The sequence below is a fragment of the Heptranchias perlo genome, unplaced genomic scaffold, assembly GCF_035084215.1.
Source record: "Heptranchias perlo isolate sHepPer1 unplaced genomic scaffold, sHepPer1.hap1 HAP1_SCAFFOLD_349, whole genome shotgun sequence".
In the NCBI taxonomy this organism is placed as follows: Eukaryota; Metazoa; Chordata; class Chondrichthyes; order Hexanchiformes; family Hexanchidae; genus Heptranchias; species Heptranchias perlo.
Window position 1 is genome coordinate 120,806 of NW_027139361.1, and position 27,716 is coordinate 148,521.

General features: G+C 59.4%; 1 protein-coding gene and 1 long non-coding RNA gene across 2 annotated transcripts in view; both read right to left on the reverse strand.

Annotated features, from left to right (window-relative positions):
* Nucleotides 1-2,770: 2,770 nt before the first annotated feature.
* Nucleotides 2,771-4,307, reverse strand: LOC137311550 (zinc finger protein 229-like; the record flags this gene model as incomplete). The annotated part of the gene is made up of 1 exon (XM_067978674.1): nt 2,771-4,307. A coding segment is annotated over one exon (795 nt), but the record flags the coding sequence as incomplete, so codon positions are not given.
* Nucleotides 4,308-5,008: 701 nt separating this feature from the next.
* LOC137311549 (uncharacterized) overlaps nt 5,009-27,716 on the reverse strand; it is an 81,397-nt gene continuing 58,689 nt past the window's right edge. The window contains exons 3-4 of the long non-coding RNA XR_010960460.1: nt 6,295-6,398; nt 5,009-5,103 (exon numbers count right to left, since the gene is read on the reverse strand). This is a non-coding gene — a long non-coding RNA (uncharacterized lncRNA). The remainder of the gene's footprint in view (nt 5,104-6,294; nt 6,399-27,716) is intronic.

Sequence of the window (27,716 nt, forward strand, 5' to 3'; positions counted from 1 at the left end):
ACTGGGACCCTGAAGCCCCGCCCACTCTTTGTTCCCGGTCACTGGGACCCTGAAGCCCCGCCCACTCTTTGTTCCCGGTCACTGGGACCCTGAAGCCCCGCCCACTCTTTGTTCATGGTCACTGGGACCCTGAAGCCCCGCCCACTCTTTGTTCCAGGTCACTGGGACCATGAAGCCCCGCCCACTCTTTGTTCCAGGTCACTGGGACCCTGAAGCCCCGCCCACTCTCTGATCCCGGTCACTTAGACCCTTAAGCCCCGCCCACTCTGTTCCCGGTCACTGGGACCCTGAAGCCCCGCCCACTCTTTGTTCCCCGTCACTGGGACCCTGAAGCCCCGCCCACTCTTTGTTCCAGGTCACTGGGACCCTGAAGCCCCGCCCACTCTTTGTTCCCCGTCACTGGGACCCTGAAGCCCCGCCCACTCTCTGTTCCTGGTCACAGGGACCCTGAAGCCCCGTCCACTGTTTGTTCCAGGTCACTGGGACCCTGAAGCCCCGCCCACTCTTTGATCCTGGTCACTGGGACCCTGAAGCCCCGCCCACTCTTTGTTCCCCGTCACTGGGACCCTGAAGCCCCGCCCACTCTCTGTTCCCGGTCACTGAGACCCTGAAGCCCCGCCCACTCTTTGTTCCTGGTCACAGGGACCCTGAAGCCCCGCCCACTCTTTGTTCCAGGTCACTGAGACCCTGAAGCCCCGCCCACTCTTTGTTCCTGGTCACTGGGACCATGAAGCCCCGCCCACTCTTTGTTCCCGGTCACTGGGACCCTGAAGCCCCGCCCACTCTCTGTTCCTGGTCACTGGGACCCTGAAGCCCCGCCCACTCTCTGTTCCCGGTCACTGAGACCCTGAAGCCCCGCCCACTCTCTGTTCCTGGTCACTGGGACCCTGAAGCCCCGCCCACTCTTTGTTCCTGGTCACTGGGACCCTGAAGCCCCGCCCACTCTTTGTTCCTGGTCACAGGGACCCTGAAGCCCCGCCCACTCTTTGTTCCTGGTCACTGGGACCCTGAAGCCCCGCCCACTCTTTGTTCCTGGTCACTGGGACCCTGAAGCCCCGCCCACTCTTTGTTCCTGGTCACTGGGACCCTGAAGCCCCGCCCACTCTCTGTTCCTGGTCACTGGGACCCTGAAGCCCCGCCCACTCTCTGTTCCCGGTCACTGGGACCCTGAAGCCCCGCCCACTCTTTGTTCCTGGTCACTGGGACCCTGAAGCCCCGCCCACTCTTTGTTCCAGGTCACTGGGACCCTGAAGCCCCGCCCACTCTTTGTTCCAGGTCACTGGGACCCTGAAGCCCCGCCCACTCTTTGTTCCTGGTCACTGGGACCCTGAAGCCCCGCCCACTCTCTGTTCCTGGTCACTGGGACCCTGAAGCCCCGCCCACTCTCTGTTCCCGGTCACTGGGACCCTGAAGCCCCGCCCACTCTTTGTTCCTGGTCACTGGGACCCTGAAGCCCCGCCCACTCTTTGTTCCAGGTCACTGGGACCCTGAAGCCCCGCCCACTCTTTGTTCCAGGTCACTGGGACCCTGAAGCCCCGCCCACTCTTTGTTCCTGGTCACTGGGACCCTGAAGCCCCGCCCACTCTTTGTTCCTGGTCACTGGGACCCTGAAGCCCCGCCCACTCTCTGTTCCTGGTCACTGGGACCCTGAAGCCCCGCCCACTCTTTGTTCCTGGTCACTGGGACCCTGAAGCCCCGCCCACTCTCTGTTCCTGGTCACTGGGACCCTGAAGCCCCGCCCACTCTCTGTTCCTGGTCACTGGGACCCTGAAGCCCCGCCCACTCTCTGTTCCTGGTCACTGGGACCCTGAAGCCCCGCCCACTCTCTGTTCCTGGTCACTGGGACCCTGAAGCCCCGCCCACTCTCTGTTCCCGGTCACTGGGACCCTGAAGCCCCGCCCACTCTCTGTTCCCAGCCTCTGTCCGTCTCCAGCACTGGCACTGCGCATGCTCCAAACACCACCCGCACTGCGCCTGCGCCCTGGGCTCCTGTGGTGCGGATAGGGCACATTCTCCACCGCGGGGAATGTTGGGTAAGAGCACTGCCATTGAAAGCCCCAATTAGAGAATAGAAAATTAATTTCTGTGGTCAGATTGAGATTGGGGCCGGAGGGACAATAAATAAAATCAATAAATTAAATCGAAACCCAAGGGCACGGGCCCTCCGCCATGGTTCAGTCCTGGATGTGATCGACAGCAGCAATAAAAGCAGAATCCAACCCCTGCGGTCACAGGTGAACTCGCTGGAGGTTCAGGAGATCGGGTGAAGGAGTGAATCTCTTCCCACACACGGAGCAGGTGAACGGCCTCTCCAAACGTGAGTGTGTTGCTGTTTCAGAGAATCATTTCTGGTTTTAAATCTCTTCTCAATGTCAGAACATTTAAAAGGCTTCTGATTGGTGTGGTGAGGTGGGATGAACAAGTGAAATTCCCAAAAGTTCCCTGTATCATTGATGGGAGCAGGTTAGACACCAGGATAATGAAAAAATACATGGCCCAGAACATCCATGGGGGGCGATCCTGACAGTTACTCTGGGAACATTCCCACTGTGGAACTCCATCACTGACCCTGCTGAAGGTTGTCGGCTCAGGGAGTGGGTCCCCAGGAGTGGACTGTCAGAAAGTTGGGTTTTGGTATCCTGATAAATATATGCCGAGGAACCAGAGGAATCCCTACCGAACAACCCTCTGGGGTTTTACCTGCCAGCCCGGGTCTAGGGGTGAATGATTCCAGACTCGCTGAACTGTCTTCCATTTAACCCAGGTCAGATCAAGATGAGTTCTGTTTATTAAACCTCAGGTAGGTTCCCCTCAAGCTGCTGAGTGAGTGACAAATCACCAAGGAAGAAGGCAGACTACAAGTCATGCAATAAACACTGTTCATTAGTTACAAATCACAATTTCCAGTTAAAATTAGGCACACGGACGCTTAATAGACATGTATAAATGTAATCAGAGTTATCTCGCAGTTGGGCAGCAAATGATAAATGGACAGACTTACTTAACAAAACGAGTAGCAAAGCTTCCACAGGTAATTCAGTGAATCACTGTAAATCAGCACTACTGAATGCTGAGTATTAATGACAACAGGGACCAGAGTCTGAGGTTTTAAATTGGTGAGATTACTTTAAGAGTAATTCCTGCGAAAGCTGACATGTTAACAGCTTCAAAAGGCCCGTTTATCAAATAACTCAAGTCTACATGTGATTACCAACATTCAGAGCTTACACGGCCTCGTCCTCGAGTTACAGAACAGACATTCTCCTGTCAATACAGACCTGGAGGACTGGGCTGTGATGTGTTTACTTGTTCATCTTTTGTTCAATACATTTGCTGAGTGGATTGATATTTTGAACGAGGTTTGCAGGCGTGATGCTCGAGTCACACATCGAAGGTGAGAGAGATTCTGTGGAACACACGCTAAATCCAGAAATCCATGACATCAGAAATAAACCACAACTGCCTGAATGAACATGGTTCAGTCCTGGATGTGATTAACAGCAGAATCACAGTTACATGTGAACTCGCTGGTGAGCCAGCCGGCTGGATGGTCGATTAAATCCCTTCCCACACACGGGACAGGTGAACGGCCTCTCCCCAGTGTGAACACGCTGGTGTGTCAACAGATCACTTTTCCTTTTGAAGCTCTTCTCACAGTCCGAACATTTTAAGGGTCTCTCTCCAGAGTGAACAAGTCGGTGAGCATTGAGGCCGGATGAAAAAGTGAATCCCTTTCCACATATGGAGCAGGTGAACGGCCTCTCCCCGGTGTGAACTCGCTCGTGTGTCACTAGTTGGGTTGAAGTAATGAATCCCTTCCCACAAACGGAGCAGGAGAACGGCCTCTCCTCAGTGTGAACTCGCTGGTGTCTCAGATGGTGGGATGAACGAGTGAATCCCTTCCCACACAAGGAGCAGACGAACGGTTTCTCTCCAGTGTGAACTCGCTGGTGTTCAGTGAGGTGGGACGAACAAGTGAATCCCTTCCCACACAAGGTGCAGGTGAACGGCCTCTCCCCAGTGTGAACTCGATGGTGTCTTAGCAGGTGGGATGACCGAGTGAATCCCTTCCCACACACGGAGCAGGTGAACGGCCTCTCCCCAGTGTGAACTCGCTGGTGTGTCAGGAGGTTGGATGACCGAGTGAATCCCTTCCTACACACGGAGCAGGAGAACGGCCTCTCCCCAGTGTGACTGTGTCGATGAGTTTCCAGCCTGGACGGGGAATTGAATCCCTTCCCACAGTCCCAACATTTCCACGGTTTCTCCGTGGTCCGGGTGTCCTGGTGTCTCTCCAGGTTGGACGATCAGTTGAAGCCTCGTCCACACAGAACACGTAGTGTATGGTTTATCACCTTGAGGGGAGGAGAGGGAGGGGAACCAGTGAGTGGAGAACTGAACCCAGTCAGAGTCAGTACATTCAGGGGAGGAGAGAGAGGAACCAGTGAGTGTAGAACTGAACCCAGTCAGAGTCAGCACCTTCAGGGGAGGAGAGAGAGAGAGGAACCAGTGAGTGTAGAACTGAACCCAGTCAGAGTCAGCACCTTCAGGGGAGGAGAGAGAGGAACAAGTGAGTGTAGAACTGAACCCAGTCAGAGTCAGCACCTTCAGGGGAGGAGAGAGAGGAACCAGTGAGTGTAGAACTGAACCCAGTCAGAGTCAGCACCTTCAGGGGAGGAGAGAGAGAGGGGAACCAGTGAGTGTAGAACTGAACCCAGTCAGAGTCAGCACCTTCAGGGGAGGAGAGAGAGGAACCAGTGAGTGTAGAACTGAACCCAGTCAGAGTCAGCACCTTCAGGGGAGGAGAGAGGGGAACCAGTGAGTGTAGAACTGAACCCAGTCAGAGTCAGCACCTTCAGGGGAGGAGAGAGAGGGGAACCAGTGAGTGTGGAACTGAACCCAGTCAGAGTCAGCACCTTCAGGGGAGGAGAGAGAGGGGAACCAGTGAGTGTAGAACTGAACCCAGTCAGAGTCAGCACCTTCAGGGGAGGAGAGAGAGGGGAACCAGTGAGTGTGGAACTGAACCCAGTCAGAGTCAGCACCTTCAGGGGAGGAGAGAGAGGAACCAGTGAGTGTAGAACTGAACCCAGTCAGAGTCAGCACCTTCAGGGGAGGAGAGAGAGGGGAACCAGTGAGTGTAGAACTGAACCCAGTCAGAGTCAGCACCTTCAGGGGGGGCGGGGGGGGAGAGAGAGGGGAACCAGTGAGTGCGGAACTGAACCCAGTCAGAGTCAGCACCTTCAGGGGAGGAGAGAGAGGGGAACCAGTGAATGTGGAACTGAACCCAGTCAGAGTCAGCACCTTCAGGGGAGGGAGAGAGAGGAACCAGTGAGTGTGGAACTGAACCCAGTCAGAGTCAGCACCTTCAGGGGAGGAGAGAGAGAGGGGAACCAGTGAGTGTAGAACTGAACCCAGTCAGAGTCAGCACCTTCAGGGGAGGAGAGAGAGAGGAACCAGTGAATGTGGAACTGAACCCAGTCAGAGTCAGCACCTTCAGGGGAGGAGAGAGAGGGGAACCAGTGAGTGTAGAACTGAACCCAGTCAGAGTCAGCACCTTCAGGGGAGGAGAGAGAGGGGAACCAGTGAGTGTAGAACTGAACCCAGTCAGAGTCAGCACCTTCAGGGGAGGAGAGAGAGAGGGGAACCAGTGAGTGTAGAACTGAACCCAGTCAGAGTCAGCACCTTCAGGGGAGGAGAGAGAGGGGAACCAGTGAGTGTAGAACTGAACCCAGTCAGAGTCAGCACCTTCAGGGGAGGAGAGAGAGGGGAACCAGTGAGTGTAGAACTGAACCCAGTCAGAGTCAGCACCTTCAGGGGAGGAGAGAGAGGGGAACCAGTGAGTGTAGAACTGAACCCAGTCAGAGTCAGCACCTTCAGGGGAGGAGAGAGGGGAACCAGTGAGTGTAGAACTGAACCCAGTCAGAGTCAGCACCTTCAGGGGAGGAGAGAGAGGGGAACCAGTGAGTGTGGAACTGAACCCAGTCAGAGTCAGCACCTTCAGGGGAGGAGAGAGAGGGGAACCAGTGAGTGTGGAACTGAACCCAGTCAGAGTCAGCACCTTCAGGGGAGGAGAGAGGGGAACCAGTGAGTGTAGAACTGAACCCAGTCAGAGTCAGCACCTTCAGGGGAGGAGAGAGAAGCTTCAGGCTGTGTAACTGGTTAAAGCTCTTTCCACACTCAGTGCACTGGAACACTCTCACTCGGGTCTGTGTTTCTCGGTGTTTTCCCAGTCAGACTGATGTTTGAAATCTTCTCCCACAGACAGAACAGACAAATATTTCTCCTTCCACTTACAGAGGCCGATGATATTCAGGTCCTGATGAATCGAGTGACTCTGTCAGATTTGATGTGATGTTTGGTTTGAGTTTCCCGTCTGCCAGTCCTCCCCTGCTAATCCCCTGTAAAAGGAGTTAACAAAAGTCATCACTGCAAATACAGGATAGAAATTCAGAACAGACAATTCGAATTTCTACAGAACATTCTTTCCTCTCTTGTTCCCCAAAGCTGTAAATCCCCGTCCCACACACTCTCCCCCCTCCCTGTAAATCCGTGTCCCACACACTCTCCCCCCTCCCTGTAAATCCCCGTCCCACACACTCTCCCCCCTCCCTGTAAATCCGTGTCCCACACACTCTCCCCCCTCCCTGTAAATCCGTGTCCCACACACTCTCCCCACTCCCTGTAAATCCCCGTCCCACACACTCTCCCTCCTCCCTGTAAATCTCCGTCCCACACACTCTCCCCCCTCCCTGTAAATCCCCGTCCCACACACTCTCCCCCCTCCCTGTAAATCCCCGCCCCACACACTCTCCCCCCTCCCTGTAAATCTCTGTCCCACACACTCTCCCCCCTCCCTGTAAATCCCCGTCCCACACACTCTCCCCCCTCCCTGTAAATCCCCGTCCCACACACTCTCCCCCCTCCCTGTAAATCTCCGTCCCACACACTCTCCCCCCTCCCTGTAAATCCCCGTCCCACACACTCTCCCCCCTCCCTGTAAATCTCCGTCCCACACACTCTCCCCCCTCCCTGTAAATCCGTGTCCCACACACTCTCCCCCCTCCCTGTAAATCCGTGTCCCACACACTCTCCCCCCTCCCTGTAAATCCGTGTCCCACACACTCTCCCCCCTCCCTGTAAATCCCCGTCCCACACACTCTCCCCCCTCCCTGTAAATCTCCGTCCCACACACTCTCCCCCCTCCCTGTAAATCCGTGTCCCACACACTCTCCCCCCTCCCTGTAAATCCGTGTCCCACACACTCTCCCCCCTCCCTGTAAATCCCCGTCCCACACACTCTCCCCCCTCCCTGTAAATCCCCGTCCCACACACTCTCCCCCCTCCCTGTAAATCCCCGTCCCACACACTCTCCCCCCTCCCTGTAAATCCGTGTCCCACACACTCTCCCCCCTCCCTGTAAATCCGTGTCCCACACACTCTCCCCCCTCCCTGTAAATCCCCGTCCCACACACTCTCCCCCCTCCCTGTAAATCCGTGTCCCACACACTCTCCCCCCTCCCTGTAAATCCCCGTCCCACACACTCTCCCCCCTCCCTGTAAATCCCCGTCCCACACACTCTCCCCCCTCCCTGTAAATCCGTGTCCCACACACTCTCCCCCCTCCCTGTAAATCCCCGTCCCACACACTCTCCCCCCTCCCTGTAAATCCGTGTCCCACACACTCTCCCCCCTCCCTGTAAATCCCCGTCCCACACACTCTCCCCCCTCCCTGTAAATCCCCGTCCCACACACTCTCCCCCCTCCCTGTAAATCTCCGTCCCACACACTCTCCCCCCCTCCCTGTAAATCTCCGTCCCACACACTCTCCCCCCTCCCTGTAAATCCCCGTCCCACACACTCTCCCCCCTCCCTGTAAATCCCCGTCCCACACACTCTCCCCCCTCCCTGTAAATCCCCGTCCCACACACTCTCCCCCCTCCCTGTAAATCTCTGTCCCACACACTCTCCCCCCTCCCTGTAAATCCGTGTCCCACACACTCTCCCCCCTCCCTGTAAATCTCCGTCCCACACACTCTCCCCCCTCCCTGTAAATCCCCGTCCCACACACTCTCCCCCCTCCCTGTAAATCCCCGTCCCACACACTCTCCCCCCTCCCTGTAAATCTCCGTCCCACACACTCTCCCCCCTCCCTGTAAATCCCCGTCCCACACACTCTCCCCCCTCCCTGTAAATCCCCGTCCCACACACTCTCCCCCCTCCCTGTAAATCCGTGTCCCACACACTCTCCCCCCTCCCTGTAAATCCCCGTCCCACACACTCTCCCCCCTCCCTGTAAATCCGTGTCCCACACACTCTCCCCCCTCCCTGTAAATCCCCGTCCCACACACTCTCCCCCCTCCCTGTAAATCCCCGTCCCACACACTCTCCCCCCTCCCTGTAAATCTCCGTCCCACACACTCTCCCCCCTCCCTGTAAATCCCCGTCCCACACACTCTCCCCCCTCCCTGTAAATCCCCGTCCCACACACTCTCCCCCCTCCCTGTAAATCTCTGTCCCACACACTCTCCCCCCTCCCTGTAAATCCCCGTCCCACACACTCTCCCCCCTCCCTGTAAATCCCCGTCCCACACACTCTCCCCCCTCCCTGTAAATCTCCGTCCCACACACTCTCCCCCCTCCCTGTAAATCCGTGTCCCACACACTCTCCCCCCTCCCTGTAAATCCCCGTCCCACACACTCTCCCCCCTCCCTGTAAATCCCCGTCCCACACACTCTCCCCCCTCCCTGTAAATCCCCGTCCCACACACTCTCCCCCCTCCCTGTAAATCCCCGTCCCACACACTCTCCCCCCTCCCTGTAAATCTCCGTCCCACACACTCTCCCCCCTCCCTGTAAATCTACGTCCCACACACTCTCCCCCCTCCCTGTAAATCCGTGTCCCACACACTCTCCCCCCTCCCTGTAAATCCGTGTCCCACACACTCTCCCCCCTCCCTGTAAATCCCCGTCCCACACACTCTCCCCCCTCCCTGTAAATCCCCGTCCCACACACTCTCCCCCCTCCCTGTAAATCTCCGTCCCACACACTCTCCCCCCTCCCTGTAAATCTCTGTCCCACACACTCTCCCCCCTCCCTGGAAATCCGTGTCCCACACACTCTCCCCCCTCCCTGTAAATCTCTGTCCCACACACTCTCCCCCCTCCCTGGAAATCCGTGTCCCACACACTCTCCCCCCTCCCTGTAAATCCCCGTCCCACACACTCTCCCCCCTCCCTGTAAATCTCTGTCCCACACACTCTCCCCCCTCCCTGTAAATCCCCGTCCCACACACTCTCCCCCCTCCCTGTAAATCCCCGTCCCACACACTCTCCCCCCTCCCTGTAAATCTCTGTCCCACACACTCTCCCCCCTCCCTGTAAATCCCCGTCCCACACACTCTCCCCCCTCCCTGTAAATCCCCGTCCCACACACTCTCCCCCCTCCCTGTAAATCCCCGTCCCACACACTCTCCCCCCTCCCTGTAAATCCCCGTCCCACACACTCTCCCCCCTCCCTGTAAATCCCCGTCCCACACACTCTCCCCCCTCCCTGTAAATCCCCGTCCCACACACTCTCCCCCCTCCCTGTAAATCCCCGTCCCACACACTCTCCCCCCTCCCTGTAAATCCCCGTCCCACACACTCTCCCCCCTCCCTGTAAATCCCCGTCCCACACACTCTCCCCCCTCCCTGTAAATCCCCATCCCACACACTCTCCCCCCTCCCTGTAAATCCGTGTCCCACACACTCTCCCCCCTCCCTGTAAATCCCCGTCCCACACACTCTCCCCCCTCCCTGTAAATCCGTGTCCCACACACTCTCCCCCCTCCCTGTAAATCCGTGTCCCACACACTCTCCCCCCTCCCTGTAAATCTCCGTCCCACACACTCTCCCCCCCTCCCTGTAAATCTCCGTCCCACACACTCTCCCCCCTCCCTGTAAATCCGTGTCCCACACACTCTCCCCCCTCCCTGTAAATCCCCGTCCCACACACTCTCCCCCCTCCCTGTAAATCCCCATCCCACACACTCTCCCCCCTCCCTGTAAATCCGTGTCCCACACACTCTCCCCCCTCCCTGTAAATCCCCATCCCACACACTCTCCCCCCTCCCTGTAAATCCCCGTCCCACACACTCTCCCCCCTCCCTGTAAATCTCCGTCCCACACACTCTCCCCCCTCCCTGTAAATCCCCGTCCCACACACTCTCCCCCCTCCCTGTAAATCCGTGTCCCACACACTCTCCCCCCTCCCTGTAAATCCCCGTCCCACACACTCTCCCCCCTCCCTGTAAATCCGTGTCCCACACACTCTCCCCCCTCCCTGTAAATCCCCGTCCCACACACTCTCCCCCCTCCCTGTAAATCTCCGTCCCACACACTCTCCCCCCTCCCTGTAAATCTCCGTCCCACACACTCTCCCCCCTCCCTGTAAATCCCCGTCCCACACACTCTCCCCCCTCCCTGTAAATCCCGTCCCACACACTCTCCCAACCGCTCCCCTGTAAATCCCCGTCCCACACACTCTCCCCCCTCCCTGTAAATCCCTGTCCCACACACTCTCCCCCCTCCCTGTAAATCCCCATCCCACACACTCTCCCCCCTCCCTGTAAATCCCCGTCCCACACACTCTCCCCCCTCCCTGTAAATCTCCGTCCCACACACTCTCCCCCCTCCCTGTAAATCCCCGTCCCACACACTCTCCCCCCTCCCTGTAAATCCGTGTCCCACACACTCTCCCCCCTCCCTGTAAATCCCCGTCCCACACACTCTCCCCCTCCCTGTAAATCCGTGTCCCACACACTCTCCCCCCTCCCTGTAAATCCCCGTCCCACACACTCTCCCCCCTCCTGTAAATCTCCGTCCCACACACTCTCCCCCCTCCCTGTAAATCTCCGTCCCACACACTCTCCCCCCTCCCTGTAAATCTCTGTCCCACACACTCTCCCCCCTCCCTGTAAATCCGTGTCCCACACACTCTCCCCCCTCCCTGTAAATCCCCGTCCCACACACTCTCCCCCCTCCCTGTAAATCCCCGTCCCACACACTCTCCCCCTCCCTGTAAATCCCCGTCCCACACACTCTCCCCCTCCCTGTAAATCCCCGTCCCACACACTCTCCCCCCTCCCTGTAAATCCCCGTCCCACACACTCTCCCCCCTCCCTGTAAATCTCCGTCCCACACACTCTCCCCCCTCCCTGTAAATCTCCGTCCCACACACTCTCCCCCCTCCTGTAAATCCCCGTCCCACACTCTCTCCCCCCTCCCTGTAAATCTCCGTCCCACACACTCTCCCCCCTCCCTGTAAATCTCTGTCCCACACACTCTCCCCCCTCCCTGTAAATCCGTGTCCCACACACTCTTCCCCCTCCCTGTAAATCCGTGTCCCACACACTCTCCCCCCTCCCTGTAAATCCCCATCCCACACACTCTCCCCCCTCCCTGTAAATCCCCGTCCCACACACTCTCCCCCCTCCCTGTAAATCCCCGTCCCACACACTCTCCCCCCTCCCTGTAAATCCGGTCCCACACACTCTCCCCCCTCCCTGTAAATCCCCGTCCCACACACTCTCCCCCCTCCCTGTAAATCCGTGTCCCACACACTCTCCCCCCTCCCTGTAAATCCCCGTCCCACACACTCTCCCCCCTCCTGTAAATCCCCGTCCCACACACTCTCCCCCCTCCCTGTAAATCCGTGTCCCACACACTCTCCCCCTCCCTGTAAATCCCCGTCCCACACACTCTCCCCCCTCCCTGTAAATCTCCGTCCCACACACTCTCCCCCCCTCCCTGTAAATCCCCGTCCCACACACTCTCCCCCCTCCCTGTAAATCCCGTCTCACACACTCTCCCCCCTCCCTGTAAATCTCTGTCCCACACACTCTCCCCCCTCCCTGTAAATCTCCGTCCCACACACTCTCCCCCCTCCCTGTAAATCCGTGTCCCACACACTCTCCCCCCCTCCCTGTAAATCCCCGTCCCACACACTCTCCCCCCTCCCTGTAAATCTCCGTCCACACACTCTCCCCCCTCCCTGTAAATCCCTGTCCCACACACTCTCCCCCCTCCCTGTAAATCCGTGTCCCACACACTCTCCCCCCTCCCTGTAAATCCCCGTCCCACACACTCTCCCCCCTCCCTGTAAATCCGTGTCCCACACACTCTCCCCCCTCCCTGTAAATCCGTGTCCCACACACTCTCCCCCCTCCCTGTAAATCCCCGTCCCACACACTCTCCCCCCTCCCTGTAAATCTCCGTCCCACACACTCTCCCCCCTCCCTGTAAATCCCTGTCCCACACACTCTCCCCCCTCCCTGTAAATCCGTGTCCCACACACTCTCCCCCCTCCCTGTAAATCCCCGTCCCACACACTCTCCCCCCTCCCTGTAAATCTCCGTCCCACACACTCTCCCCCCTCCTGTAAATCCCCGTCCCACACACTCTCCCCCTCCCTGTAAATCCGTGTCCCACACACTCTCCCCCCTCCCTGTAAATCCCGTCCACACACTCTCCCCCCTCCCTGTAAATCCGTGTCCCACACACTCTCCCCCCTCCCTGTAAATCCGTGTCCCACACACTCTCCCCCCTCCCTGTAAATCTCCGTCCCACACACTCTCCCCCTCCCTGTAAATCTCCGTCCCACACACTCTCCCCCCTCCCTGTAAATCCCCGTCCCACACACTCTCCCCCCTCCCTGTAAATCCGTGTCCCACACACTCTCCCCCTCCCTGTAAATCCGTGTCCCACACACTCTCTCCCCCCTCCCTGTAAATCCGTGTCCCACACACTCTCCCCCTCCCTGTAAATCTCTGTCCCACACACTCTCCCCCTCCTGTAAATCCCGTCCCACACACTCTCCCCCCTCCTGTAAATCCCCGTCCCACACACTCTCCCCCTCCCTGTAAATCCCCGTCCCACACACTCCCCCCTCCCTGTAAATCCCGTCCACACACTCTCCCCCCTCCCTGTAAATCTCCGTCCCACACACTCTCCCCCTCCCTGTAAATCCCGTCCCACACACTCTCCCCCCTCCCTGTAAATCTCCGTCCCACACACTCTCCCCCCTCCCTGTAAATCTCCGTCCCACACACTCTCCCCCCTCCCTGTAAATCTCTGTCCCACACACTCTCCCCCCTCCCTGTAAATCCCCGTCCCACACACTCTCCCCCTCCTGTAAATCCCCGTCCCACACACTCTCCCCCCTCCCTGTAAATCCCTGTCCCACACACTCTCCCCCCTCCCTGTAAATCCCTGTCCCACACACTCTCCCCCCTCCCTGTAAATCCCCGTCCCACACACTCTCCCCCCTCCCTGTAAATCTCCGTCCCACACACTCTCCCCCTCCCTGTAAATCTCCGTCCCACACACTCTCCCCCTCCCTGTAAATCTCTGTCCCACACACTCTCCCCCCTCCCTGTAAATCCCCGTCCCACACACTCTCCCCCCTCCCTGTAAATCCGTGTCCCACACACTCTCCCCCCTCCCTGTAAATCCCCGTCCCACACACTCTCCCCCTCCTGTAAATCTCCGTCCCACACACTCTCCCCCTCCCTGTAAATCTCTGTCCCACACACTCTCCCCCCTCCCTGTAAATCCCGTCCCACACACTCTCCCCCCTCCCTGTAAATCTCGTCCCACACACTCTCCCCCCTCCCTGTAAATCCGTGTCCCACACACTCTCCCCCTCCCTGTAAATCCCCGTCCCACACACTCTCCCCCCTCCCTGTAAATCTCCGTCCCACACACTCTCCCCCCTCCCTGTAAATCTCCGTCCCACACACTCTCCCCCCTCCCTGTAAATCCCCGTCCACACACTCTCCCCCCTCCCTGTAAATCTCCGTCCCACACACTCTCCCCCCTCCCTGTAAATCCCCGTCCCACACACTCTCCCCCCTCCCTGTAAATCCCTGTCCCACACACTCTCCCCCCTCCCTGTAAATCTCCGTCCCACACACTCTCCCCCCTCCCTGTAAATCCGTGTCCCACACACTCTCCCCCCTCCTGTAAATCTCTGTCCCACACACTCTCCCCCCCTCCCTGTAAATCCCGTCCCACACACTCTCCCCCCTCCCTGTAAATCTCCGTCCCACACACTCTCCCCCCTCCCTGTAAATCCCGTCCCACACACTCTCCCCCCTCCCTGTAAATCTCCGTCCCACACACTCTCCCCCCTCCCTGTAAATCTCCGTCCCACACACTCTCCCCCCTCCCTGTAAATCCGTGTCCCACACACTCTCCCCCCTCCCTGTAAATCCCCGTCCCACACACTCTCCCCCTCCCTGTAAATCCGTGTCCCACACACTCTCCCCCCTCCCTGTAAATCTCCGTCCCACACACTCTCCCCCCTCCCTGTAAATCCGTGTCCCACACACTCTCCCCCCTCCCTGTAAATCTCCGTCCCACACACTCTCCCCCTCCTGTAAATCCGGTCCCACACACTCTCCCCCTCCCTGTAAATCCGTGTCCCACACACTCTCCCCCCTCCCTGTAAATCTCCGTCCCACACACTCTCCCCCCTCCCTGTAAATCTCCGTCCCACACACTCTCCCCCCTCCCTGTAAATCTCCGTCCCACACACTCTCCCCCCTCCCTGTAAATCCCCGTCCCACACACTCTCCCCCTCCCTGTAAATCCCCGTCCCACACACTCTCCCCCCTCCCTGTAAATCCCCGTCCCACACACTCTCCCCCCTCCCTGTAAATCTCCGTCCCACACACTCTCCCCCCTCCCTGTAAATCCCCGTCCCACACACTCTCCCCCCTCCCTGTAAATCTCCGTCCCACACACTCTCCCCCTCCCTGTAAATCCCCGTCCCACACACTCTCCCCCCTCCCTGTAAATCCGTGTCCCACACACTCTCCCCCCTCCCTGTAAATCCCCGTCCCACACACTCTCCCCCCTCCCTGTAAATCTCCGTCCCACACACTCTCCCCCTCACTGTAAATCTCCGTCCCACACACTCTCCCCCTCCCTGTAAATCTCCGTCCCACACACTCTCCCCCCTCCCTGTAAATCCGTGTCCCACACACTCTCCCCCCTCCCTGTAAATCCCCGTCCCACACACTCTCCCCCCTCCCTGTAAATCTCTGTCCCACACACTCTCCCCCCTCCCTGTAAATCTCCGTCCCACACACTCTCCCCCCTCCCTGTAAATCCGTGTCCCACACACTCTCCCCCCTCCCTGTAAATCTCTGTCCCACACACTCTCCCCCCTCCCTGTAAATCCCGTCCCACACACTCTCCCCCCTCCCTGTAAATCCCCGTCCCACACACTCTCCCCCCTCCCTGTAAATCCCCGTCCCACACACTCTCCCCCCTCCCTGTAAATCCCCGTCCCACACACTCTCCCCCCTCCCTGTAAATCCGTGTCCCACACACTCTCCCCCCTCCCTGTAAATCCCCGTCCCACACACTCTCCCCCCTCCCTGTAAATCCCCGTCCCACACACTCTCCCCCCTCCCTGTAAATCCCCGTCCCACACACTCTCCCCCCTCCCTGTAAATCTCCGTCCCACACACTCTCCCCCCCTCCCTGTAAATCTCCGTCCCACACACTCTCCCCCCTCCCTGTAAATCCCCGTCCCACACACTCTCCCCCCTCCCTGTAAATCCGTGTCCCACACACTCTCCCCCCTCCCTGTAAATCTCCGTCCCACACACTCTCCCCCCTCCTGTAAATCCCCGTCCCACACACTCTCCCCCCTCCCTGTAAATCCCGTCCCACACACTCTCCCCCCTCCCTGTAAATCCCCGTCCCACACACTCTCCCCCCTCCCTGTAAATCCCCGTCCCACACACTCTCCCCCTCCCTGTAAATCTCCGTCCCACACACTCTCCCCCCTCCCTGTAAATCTCCGTCCCACACACTCTCCCCCCTCCCTGTAAATCCGTGTCCCACACACTCTCCCCCCTCCCTGTAAATCCGTGTCCCACACACTCTCCCCCCTCCCTGTAAATCTCTGTCCCACACACTCTCCCCCCTCCCTGTAAATCTCCGTCCCACACACTCTCCCCCCTCCCTGTAAATCCCGTCCCACACACTCTCCCCCCTCCCTGTAAATCCGTGTCCCACACACTCTCCCCCCTCCCTGTAAATCCCCGTCCCACACACTCTCCCCCCTCCCTGTAAATCCGTGTCCCACACACTCTCCCCCCTCCCTGTAAATCCCCGTCCCACACACTCTCCCCCCTCCCTGTAAATCCGTGTCCCACACACTCTCCCCCCTCCCTGTAAATCCGTGTCCACACACTCTCCCCCCTCCCTGTAAATCCCCGTCCCACACACTCTCCCCCCTCCCTGTAAATCTCCGTCCCACACACTCTCCCCCTCCCTGTAAATCTCCGTCCCACACACTCTCCCCCCTCCCTGTAAATCTCTGTCCCACACACTCTCCCCCCTCCCTGTAAATCCCCGTCCCACACACTCTCCCCCCTCCCTGTAAATCTCTGTCCCACACACTCTCCCCCCTCCCTGTAAATCTCTGTCCCACACACTCTCCCCCCTCCCTGTAAATCCCCGTCCCACACACTCTCCCCCCTCCCTGTAAATCTCTGTCCCACACACTCTCCCCCCTCCCTGTAAATCCGTGTCCCACACACTCTCCCCCCTCCCTGTAAATCCCGTCCCACACACTCTCCCCCCTCCCTGTAAATCCCCGTCCACACACTCTCCCCCCTCCCTGTAAATCCCCGTCCCACACACCTCTAATCACACTCTCCCCCCTCCCTGTAAATCCCCGTCCCACACACTCTCCCCCCTCCCTGTAAATCCCGTCCCACACACTCTCCCCCCTCCCTGTAAATCCCCGTCCCACACACTCTCCCCCCTCCCTGTAAATCCCGTCCCACACACTCTCCCCCTCCCTGTAAATCTCTGTCCCACACACTCTCCCCCCTCCCTGTAAATCCGTGTCCCACACACTCTCCCCCCTCCCTGTAAATCCCCGTCCCACACACTCTCCCCCCTCCCTGTAAATCCCCGTCCCACACACTCTCCCCCCTCCCTGTAAATCCCCGTCCCACACACTCTCCCCCCTCCCTGTAAATCCCCGTCCCACACACTCTCCCCCCTCCCTGTAAATCCGTGTCCCACACACTCTCCCCCCTCCCTGTAAATCCGTGTCCCACACACTCTCCCCCCTCCCTGTAAATCCCCGTCCCACACACTCTCCCCCCTCCCTGTAAATCTCTGTCCCACACACTCTCCCCCCTCCCTGTAAATCTCTGTCCCACACACTCTCCCCCCTCCCTGTAAATCCGTGTCCCACACACTCTCCCCCCTCCCTGTAAATCCCCGTCCCACACACTCTCCCCCCTCCCTGTAAATCCCGTCCCACACACTCTCCCCCCTCCCTGTAAATCCCCGTCCCACACACTCTCCCCCCTCCCTGTAAATCTCCGTCCCACACACCTCTCTCCCCCCTCCCTGTAAATCCCCGTCCCACACACTCTCCCCCCTCCCTGTAAATCCCCGTCCCACACACTCTCCCCCCTCCCTGTAAATCCCCGTCCCACACACTCTCCCCCCTCCCTGTAAATCCGTGTCCCACACACTCTCCCCCCCTCCCTGTAAATCTCCGTCCCACACACTCTCCCCCCTCCCTGTAAATCTCCGTCCCACACACTCTCCCCCCTCCCTGTAAATCCCCGTCCCACACACTCTCCCCCCCTCCCTGTAAATCTCCGTCCCACACACTCTCCCCCCTCCCTGTAAATCTCCGTCCCACACACTCTCCCCCCTCCCTGTAAATCTCCGTCCCACACACTCTCCCCCCTCCCTGTAAATCCCCGTCCCACACACTCTCCCCTCTCCCTGTAAATCCCCGTCCCACACACTCTCCCCCCTCCCTGTAAATCCGTGTCCCACACACTCTCCCCCCTCCCTGTAAATCCGTGTCCCACACACTCTCCCCCCTCCCTGTAAATCCCCGTCCCACACACTCTCCCCCCTCCCTGTAAATCCCCGTCCCACACTCTCCCCCCCTCCCTGTAAATCTCCGTCCCACACACTCTCCCCCCTCCCTGTAAATCCGTGTCCCACACACTCTCCCCCCTCCTGTAAATCTCCGTCCCACACACTCTCCCCCCCTCCCTGTAAATCCCCGTCCCACACACTCTCCCTCCTCCCTGTAAATCCCCGTCCCACACACTCTCCCCCCTCCCTGTAAATCCCCGTCCCACACACTCTCCCCCCTCCCTGTAAATCCCCGTCCCACACACTCTCCCCCCTCCCTGTAAATCCCCGTCCCACACACTCTCCCCCCTCCCTGTAAATCCGTGTCCCACACACTCTCCCCCCTCCCTGTAAATCCCCGTCCCACACACTCTCCCCCCCTCCCTGTAAATCTCCGTCCCACACACTCTCCCCCCTCCCTGTAAATCTCCGTCCCACACACTCTCCCCCCTCCCTGTAAATCTCCGTCCCACACACTCTCCCTCCTCCCTGTAAATCCCCGTCCCACACACTCTCCCCCCTCCCTGTAAATCCCCGTCCCACACACTCTCCCCCCTCCCTGTAAATCCCCGTCCCACACACTCTCCCCCCTCCCTGTAAATCCCGTCCCACACACTCTCCCCCCTCCCTGTAAATCCGTGTCCCACACACTCTCCCCCCTCCCTGTAAATCCCCGTCCCACACACTCTCCCCCCTCCCTGTAAATCCCCGTCCCACACACTCTCCCCCTCCCTGTAAATCCCGTCCCACACACTCTCCCCCCTCCCTGTAAATCCCCGTCCCACACACTCTCCCCCCTCCCTGTAAATCCCCGTCCCACACACTCTCCCCCCCTCCCTGTAAATCTCCGTCCCACACACTCTCCCCCCTCCCTGTAAATCTCTGTCCCACACACTCTCCCCCCTCCCTGTAAATCCCCGTCCCACACACTCTCCCCCCTCCCTGTAAATCTCCGTCCCACACACTCTCCCCCCTCCCTGTAAATCTCTGTCCCACACACTCTCCCCCCTCCCTGTAAATCCCGTCCCACACACTCTCCCCCCTCCCTGTAAATCCCCGTCCCACACACTCTCCCCCTCCCTGTAAATCTCCGTCCCACACACTCTCCCACCTCCCTGTAAATCTCCGTCCCACACACTCTCCCCCCTCGCTGTAATCCCGTCCCACACACTCTCCCCCCTCACTGTAAATCCCCGTCCCACACACTCTCCCCCCTCCCTGTAAATCCCCGTCCCACACACTCTCCCCCCTCCCTGTAAATCCGTGTCCCACACACTCTCCCTCCCCTGTAAATCCGTGTCCCACACACTCTCCCCCCTCCCTGTAAATCCCGTCCCACACACTCTCCCCCCTCCCTGTAAATCCCCGTCCCACACACTCTCCCCCCTCCCTGTAAATCCCCGTCCCACACACTCTCCCCCTCCCTGTAAATCCGTGTCCCACACACTCTCCCCCCTCCCTGTAAATCTCCGTCCCACACACTCTCCCCCCTCCCTGTCAATCCGTGTCCCACACACCTCTCCCCGCTCCCTGTAAATCCCCGTCCCACACACTCTCCCCCCTCCCTGTAAATCCCCGTCCCACACACTCTCCCCCCTCCCTGTAAATCCCCGTCCCACACACTCTCCCCCCTCCCTGTAAATCCGTGTCCCACACACTCTCCCCCCTCCCTGTAAATCTCTGTCCCACACACTCTCCCCCTCCCTGTAAATCTCCGTCCCACACACTCTCCCCCCTCCCTGTAAATCCCCGTCCCACACACTCTCCCCCCTCCCTGTAAATCCCCGTCCCACACACTCTCCCCCCTCCCTGTAAATCCGTGTCCCACACACTCTCCCCCCTCCCTGTAAATCTCCGTCCCACACACTCTCCCCCCTCCCTGTAAATCTCCGTCCCACACACTCTCCCCCCTCCCTGTAAATCCGTGTCCCACACACTCTCCCCCCTCCCTGTAAATCCGTGTCCCACACACTCTCCCCCCTCCCTGTAAATCCCCGTCCCACACACTCTCCCCCCTCCCTGTAAATCCGTGTCCCACACACTCTCCCCCCTCCCTGTAAATCTCCGTCCCACACACTCTCCCCCCTCCCTGTAAATCCGTGTCCCACACACTCTCCCCCCTCCCTGTAAATCCGTGTCCCACACACTCTCCCCCTCCCTGTAAATCTCCGTCCCACACACTCTCCCCCCTCCCTGTAAATCCGTGTCCCACACACTCTCCCCGCTCCCTGTAAATCCCGTCCACACACTCTCCCCCCTCCCTGTAAATCCCCGTCCCACACACTCTCCCCCCTCCCTGTAAATCCGTGTCCCACACACTCTCCCCCCTCCCTGTAAATCTCTGTCCCACACACTCTCCCCCTCCCTGTAAATCTCCGTCCCACACACTCTCCCCCCTCCCTGTAAATCCCCGTCCCACACACTCTCCCCCCTCCCTGTAAATCTCCGTCCCACACACTCTCCCCCCTCCTGTAAATCTCCGTCCCACACACTCTCCCCCCTCCCTGTAAATCCGTGTCCCACACACTCTCCCCCCTCCCTGTAAATCTCTGTCCCACACACTCTCCCCCCTCCCTGTAAATCCCCGTCCCACACACTCTCCCCCCTCCCTGTAAATCTCCGTCCCACACACTCTCCCCCCTCCCTGTAAATCTCCGTCCCACACACTCTCCCCCCTCCCTGTAAATCCGTGTCCCACACACTCTCCCCCCTCCCTGTAAATCCGTGTCCCACACACTCTCCCCCCTCCCTGTAAATCTCCGTCCCACACACTCTCCCCCCTCCCTGTAAATCTCTGTCCCACACACTCTCCCCCCTACCTGTAAATCTCCGTCCCACACACTCTCCCCCCTCCCTGTAAATCCCCGTCCCACACACTCTCCCCCCTCCCTGTAAATCCGTGTCCCACACGCTCTCCCCCCTCCCTGTAAATCCGTGTCCCACACACTCTCCCCCCTCCCTGTAAATCCGTGTCCACACACTCTCCCCCCTCCCTGTAAATCCGTGTCCCACACACTCTCCCCCCTCCCTGTAAATCCCCGTCCCACACACTCTCCCCCCTCCCTGTAAATCCCCGTCCCACACACTCTCCCCCCTCCCTGTCAATCCCCGTCCCACACACTCTCCCCCCTCCCTGTAAATCTCCGGTCCCGACCGGAGATTTACAGGGAGGGGGGAGAGTGTGTGGGACGGGGATTGACAGGGAGGGGGGAGAGTGTGTGGGACGGGGATTTACAGGGAGGGGGGAGAGTGTGTGGGACGGGGATTTACAGGGAGGGGGGAGAGTGTGTGGGACACGGATTTACAGGGAGGGGGGAGAGTGTGTGGGACACGGATTTACAGGGAGGGGGGAGAGTGTGTGGGACACGGATTTACAGGGAGGGGGGAGAGCGTGTGGGACACGGATTTACAGGGAGGGGGGGAGAGTGTGTGGGACGGGGATTTACAGGGAGGGGGAGAGTGTGTGGGACGGAGATTTACAGGTAGGGGGGAGAGTGTGTGGGACAGAGATTTACAGGGAGGGGGGAGAGTGTGTGGGACGGAGATTTACAGGGAGGGGGGGAGAGTGTGTGGGACACGGATTTACAGGGAGGGGGAGAGTGTGTGGGACACGGATTACAGGAGGGGGGAGAGTGTGTGGGACGGAGATTTACAGGGAGGGGGGAGAGTGTGTGGGACGGAGATTTACAGGGAGGGGGGAGAGTGTGTGGGACGGGGATTTACAGGGAGGGGGGGAGAGTGTGTGGGACAGAGATTTACAGGGAGGGGGGAGAGTGTGTGGGACACGGATTTACAGGGAGGGGGGAGAGTGTGTGGGACGGAGATTTACAGGGAGGGGGGAGAGTGTGTGGGACGGAGATTTACAGGGAGGGGGGAGAGTGTGTGGGACGGGGATTTACAGGGAGGGGGGAGAGTGTGTGGGACGGAGATTTACAGGGAGGGGGAGAGTGTGTGGGACAGAGATTTACAGGGAGGGGGGAGAGTGTGTGGGACACGGATTTACAGGGAGGGGGAGAGTGTGTGGGACGGGGATTTACAGGAGGGGGGAGAGTGTGTGGGACGGGGATTTACAGGGAGCGGGGAGAGTGTGTGGGACACGGATTTACAGGGAGGGGGGAGAGTGTGTGGGACGGAGATTTACAGGGAGGGGGGAGAGTGTGTGGGACACGGATTTACAGGGAGGGGGGAGAGTGTGTGGGACACGGATTTACAGGGAGGGGGGAGAGTGTGTGGGACGGAGATTTACAGGGAGGGGGGAGAGTGTGTGGGACACGGATTTACAGGGAGGGGGGAGAGTGTGTGGGACGGGGATTTACAGGGAGGGGGAGAGTGTGTGGGACACGGATTTACAGGGAGGGGGGAGAGTGTGTGGACACGGATTTACAGGGAGGGGGAGAGTGTGTGGGACGGAGATTTACAGGGAGGGGGGAGAGTGTGTGGGACGGAGATTTACAGGGAGGGGGGAGAGTGTGTGGGACACGGATTTACAGGGAGGGGGGAGAGTGTGTGGGACGGGGATTTACAGGGAGGGGGGAGAGTGTGTGGGACGGGGATTTACAGGGAGGGGGGAGAGTGTGTGGGACGGAGATTTACAGGGAGGGGGAGAGTGTGTGGGACAGAGATTTACAGGGAGGGGGGAGAGTGTGTGGGACACGGATTTACAGGGAGGGGGGAGAGTGTGTGGGACGGGGATTTACAGGGAGGGGGAGAGTGTGTGGGACGGGGATTTACAGGGAGGGGGGAGAGTGTGTGGGACGGGGATTTACAGGGAGCGGGGAGAGTGTGTGGGACACGGATTGACAGGGAGGGGGGAGAGTGTGTGGGACGGAGATTTACAGGGAGGGGGGAGAGTGTGTGGGACACGGATTTACAGGGAGGGGGGAGAGTGTGTGGGACGGGGATTTACAGGGAGGGGGGAGAGTGTGTGGGACGGGGATTTACAGGAGGGGGGAGAGTGTGTGGGACGGGATTTACAGGGAGGGGGGAGAGTGTGTGGGACACGGATTTACAGGGAGGGGGAGAGTGTGTGGGACACGGATTTACAGGGAGGGGGGAGAGTGTGTGGGACGGGGATTTACAGGGAGGGGGGAGAGTGTGTGGGACGGGGATTTACAGTGAGGGGGGAGAGTGTGTGGGACGGGATTTACAGCGAGGGGGGAGAGTGTGTGGGACGGAGATTTACAGGGAGGTGGGAGAGTGTGTGGGACGGAGATTTACAGGGAGGGGGGAGAGTGTGTGGGACGGGGATTTACAGGGAGGGGGGAGAGTGTGTGGGACGGGGATTTACAGGGAGGGGGGAGAGTGTGTGGGACAGAGATTTACAGGGAGGGGGGAGAGTGTGTGGGACGGAGATTTACAGGGAGGGGGGAGAGTGTGTGGGACGGGGATTTACAGGGAGGGGGGAGAGTGTGTGGGACAGAGATTTACAGGGAGGGGGGAGAGTGTGTGGGACGGAGATTTACAGGGAGGGGGGAGAGTGTGTGGGACGGGGATTTACAGGGAGGGGGGAGAGTGTGTGGGACGGGATTTACAGGGAGGGGGGAGAGTGTGTGGGACGGGGATTTACAGGGAGGGGGGAGAGTGTGTGGGACGGGGATTTACAGGGAGGGGGGAGAGTGTGTGGGACGGGGATTTACAGGGAGGGGGGAGAGTGTGTGGGACACGGATTTACAGGGAGGGGGGAGAGTGTGTGGGACGGGGATTTACAGGGAGGGGGGAGAGTGTGTGGGACGGGGATTTACAGGGAGGGGGGAGAGTGTGTGGGACGGGGATTTACAGGGAGGGGGGAGAGTGTGTGGGACGGGATTTACAGGGAGGAGGGAGAGTGTGTGGGACGGAGATTTACAGGGAGGGGGGAGAGTGTGTGGGACGGAGATTTACAGGGAGGGGGGAGAGTGTGTGGGACGGAGATTTACAGGGAGGGGGGAGAGTGTGTGGGACGGGGATTTACAGGGAGGGGGGAGAGTGTGTGGGACACGGGATTTACAGGGAGGGGGGAGAGTGTGTGGGACGGGGATTTACAGGGAGGGGGGAGAGTGTGTGGGACGGGGATTTACAGGGAGGGGGGGAGAGTGTGTGGGACGGGGATTTACAGGGAGGGGGGAGAGTGTGTGGGACGGGGATTTACAGGGAGGAGGGAGAGTGTGTGGGACGGGGATTTACAGGGAGGGGGGAGAGTGTGTGGGACGGAGATTTACAGGGAGGGGGGAGAGTGTGTGGGACACGGATTTACAGGGAGGGGGAGAGTGTGTGGGACGGAGATTTACAGGGAGGGGGGAGAGTGTGTGGGACGGGGATTTACAGGGAGGGGGGAGAGTGTGTGGGACGGGGATTTACAGGGAGGGGGGAGAGTGTGTGGGACACGGATTTACAGGGAGGGGGGAGAGTGTGTGGGACACGGATTTACAGGGAGGGGGGAGAGTGTGTGGGACGGGGATTTACAGGGAGAGGGGAGAGTGTGTGGGACGGGGATTTACAGGGAGGGGGGAGAGTGTGTGGGACGGAGATTTACAGGGAGGGGGAGAGTGTGTGGGACGGAGATTTACAGGGAGGGGGGAGAGTGTGTGGGACGGAGATTTACAGGGAGGGGGAGAGTGTGTGGGACGGGGATTTACAGGGAGGGGGGAGAGTGTGTGGGACGGAGATTTACAGGGAGGGGGGAGAGTGTGTGGGACGGAGATTTACAGGGAGGGGGGAGAGTGTGTGGGACACGGATTTACAGGGAGGGGGGAGAGTGTGTGGGACGGGGATTTACAGGGAGGGGGAGAGTGTGTGGGACGGGGATTTACAGGGAGGGGGGAGAGTGTGTGGGACGGGGATTTACAGGGAGGGGGGAGAGTGTGTGGGACGGAGATTTACAGGGAGGGGGGAGAGTGTGTGGGACGGGGATTTACAGGGAGGGGGGAGAGTGTGTGGGACGGGGATTTACAGGGAGGGGGGAGAGTGTGTGGGACGGGGATTTACAGGGAGGGGGGAGAGTGTGTGGGACACGGATTTACAGGGAGGGGGGAGAGTGTGTGGGACAGAGATTTACAGGGAGGGGGGAGAGTGTGTGGGACAGAGATTTACAGGGAGGGGGGAGAGTGTGTGGGACGGGGATTTACAGGGAGGGGGGAGAGTGTGTGGGACACGGATTTACAGGGAGGGGGGAGAGTGTGTGGGACACGGATTTACAGGGAGGGGGGAGAGTGTGTGGGACGGGGATTTACAGGGAGGGGGGAGAGTGTGTGGGACGGGGATTTACAGGGAGGGGGGAGAGTGTGTGGGACGGGGATTTACAGGGAGGGGGAGAGTGTGTGGGACGGGATTTACAGGGAGGGGGGAGAGTGTGTGGGACACGGATTTACAGGGAGGGGGGAGAGTGTGTGGGACAGAGATTTACAGGGAGGGGGGAGAGTGTGTGGGACGGGGATTTACAGGGAGGGGGAGAGTGTGTGGGACGGGGATTTACAGGGAGGGGGGAGAGTGTGTGGGACGGGGATTTACAGGGAGGGGGGAGAGTGTGTGGGACGGGGATTTACAGGGAGGGGGGAGAGTGTGTGGGACGGGATTTACAGGGAGGGGGGGAGAGTGTGTGGACGGGGATTTACAGGGAGGGGGGAGAGTGTGTGGGACGGGGATTTACAGGGAGGGGGGAGAGTGTGTGGGACACGGATTTACAGGGAGGGGGGGAGAGTGTGTGGGACAGAGATTTACAGGGAGGGGGGAGAGTGTGTGGGACGGGATTTACAGGGAGGGGGGAGAGTGTGTGGGACAGAGATTTACAGGGAGGGGGGAGAGTGTGTGGGACAGAGATTTACAGGGAGGGGGGAGAGTGTGTGGGACGGGATTTACAGGGAGGGGGGAGAGTGTGTGGGACAGAGATTTACAGGGAGGGGGAGAGTGTGTGGGACGGAGATTTACAGGGAGGGGGGGAGAGTGTGTGGGACGGAGATTTACAGGGAGGGGGGAGAGTGTGTGGGACGGGGATTTACAGGGAGGGGGGAGAGTGTGTGGGACACGGATTTACAGGGAGGGGGGAGAGTGTGTGGGACACGGATTTACAGGGAGGGGGGAGAGTGTGTGGGACGGGATTTACAGGGAGGGGGGAGAGTGTGTGGGACACGGATTTACAGGGAGGGGGGAGAGTGTGTGGGACGGGGATTTACAGGGAGGGGGGAGAGTGTGTGGGACACGGATTTACAGGGAGGGGGGAGAGTGTGTGGGACGGGGATTTACAGGGAGGGGGGAGAGTGTGTGGGACGGAGATTTACAGGGAGGGGGGAGAGTGTGTGGGACAGAGATTTACAGGGAGGGGGGAGAGTGTGTGGGACACGGATTTACAGGGAGGGGGGAGAGTGTGTGGGACACGGATTTACAGGGAGGGGGGAGAGTGTGTGGGACGGGATTTACAGGGAGGGGGGAGAGTGTGTGGGACGGAGATTTACAGGGAGGGGGGAGAGTGTGTGGGACGGGGATTTACAGGGAGGGGGGAGAGTGTGTGGGACGGGGATTTACAGGGAGGGGGGAGAGTGTGTGGGACGGGGATTTACAGGGAGGGGGGAGAGTGTGTGGGACGGGATTTACAGGGAGGGGGAGAGTGTGTGGGACGGAGATTTACAGGGAGGGGGGAGAGTGTGTGGGACACGGATTTACAGGGAGGGGGGAGAGTGTGTGGGACGGGGATTTACAGGGAGGGGGGAGAGTGTGTGGGACGGAGATTTACAGGGAGGGGGGAGAGTGTGTGGGACGGAGATTTACAGGGAGGGGGGAGAGTGTGTGGGACGGGATTTACAGGGAGGGGGGAGAGTGTGTGGGACGGGGATTTACAGGGAGGGGGGAGAGTGTGTGGGACGGGGATTTACAGGGAGGGGGAGAGTGTGTGGGACACGGATTTACAGGGAGGGGGGAGAGTGTGTGGGACGGGATTTACAGGGAGGGGGAGAGTGTGTGGGACGGGATTTACAGGGAGGGGGGAGAGTGTGTGGGACGGGGATTTACAGGGAGGGGGGAGAGTGTGTGGGACGGGGATTTACAGGGAGGGGGGAGAGTGTGTGGGACAGAGATTTACAGGGAGGGGGGAGAGTGTGTGGGACACGGATTTACAGGGAGGGGGGAGAGTGTGTGGGACGGAGATTTACAGGGAGGGGGGAGAGTGTGTGGGACAGAGATTTACAGGGAGGGGGGAGAGTGTGGACGGTTGGGGGGGGAGAGTGGGGGGATTTACAGGGAGGGGGGAGAGTGTGTGGGACACGGATTTACAGGGAGGGGGGAGAGTGTGTGGGACGGAGATTTACAGGGAGGGGGGAGAGTGTGTGGGACGGAGATTTACAGTGAGGGGGAGAGTGTGTGGGACGGAGATTTACAGGGAGGGGGGAGAGTGTGTGGGACGGGATTTACAGGGAGGGGGGAGAGTGTGTGGGACACGGATTTACAGGGAGGGGGAGAGTGTGTGGGACGGGGATTTACAGGGAGGGGGGAGAGTGTGTGGGACGGAGATTTACAGGGAGGGGGGGAGAGTGTGTGGGACGGGGATTTACAGGGAGGGGGGAGAGTGTGTGGACGGAGATTTACAGGGAGGGGGAGAGTGTGTGGGACGGGGATTTACAGGAGGGGGGAGAGTGTGTGGGACGGGATTTACAGGGAGGGGGGAGAGTGTGTGGGACGGGGATTTACAGGGAGGGGGGAGAGTGTGTGGACGGAGATTTACAGGGAGGGGGGAGAGTGTGTGGGACGGAGATTTACAGGGAGGGGGAGAGTGTGTGGGACGGAGATTTACAGGGAGGGGG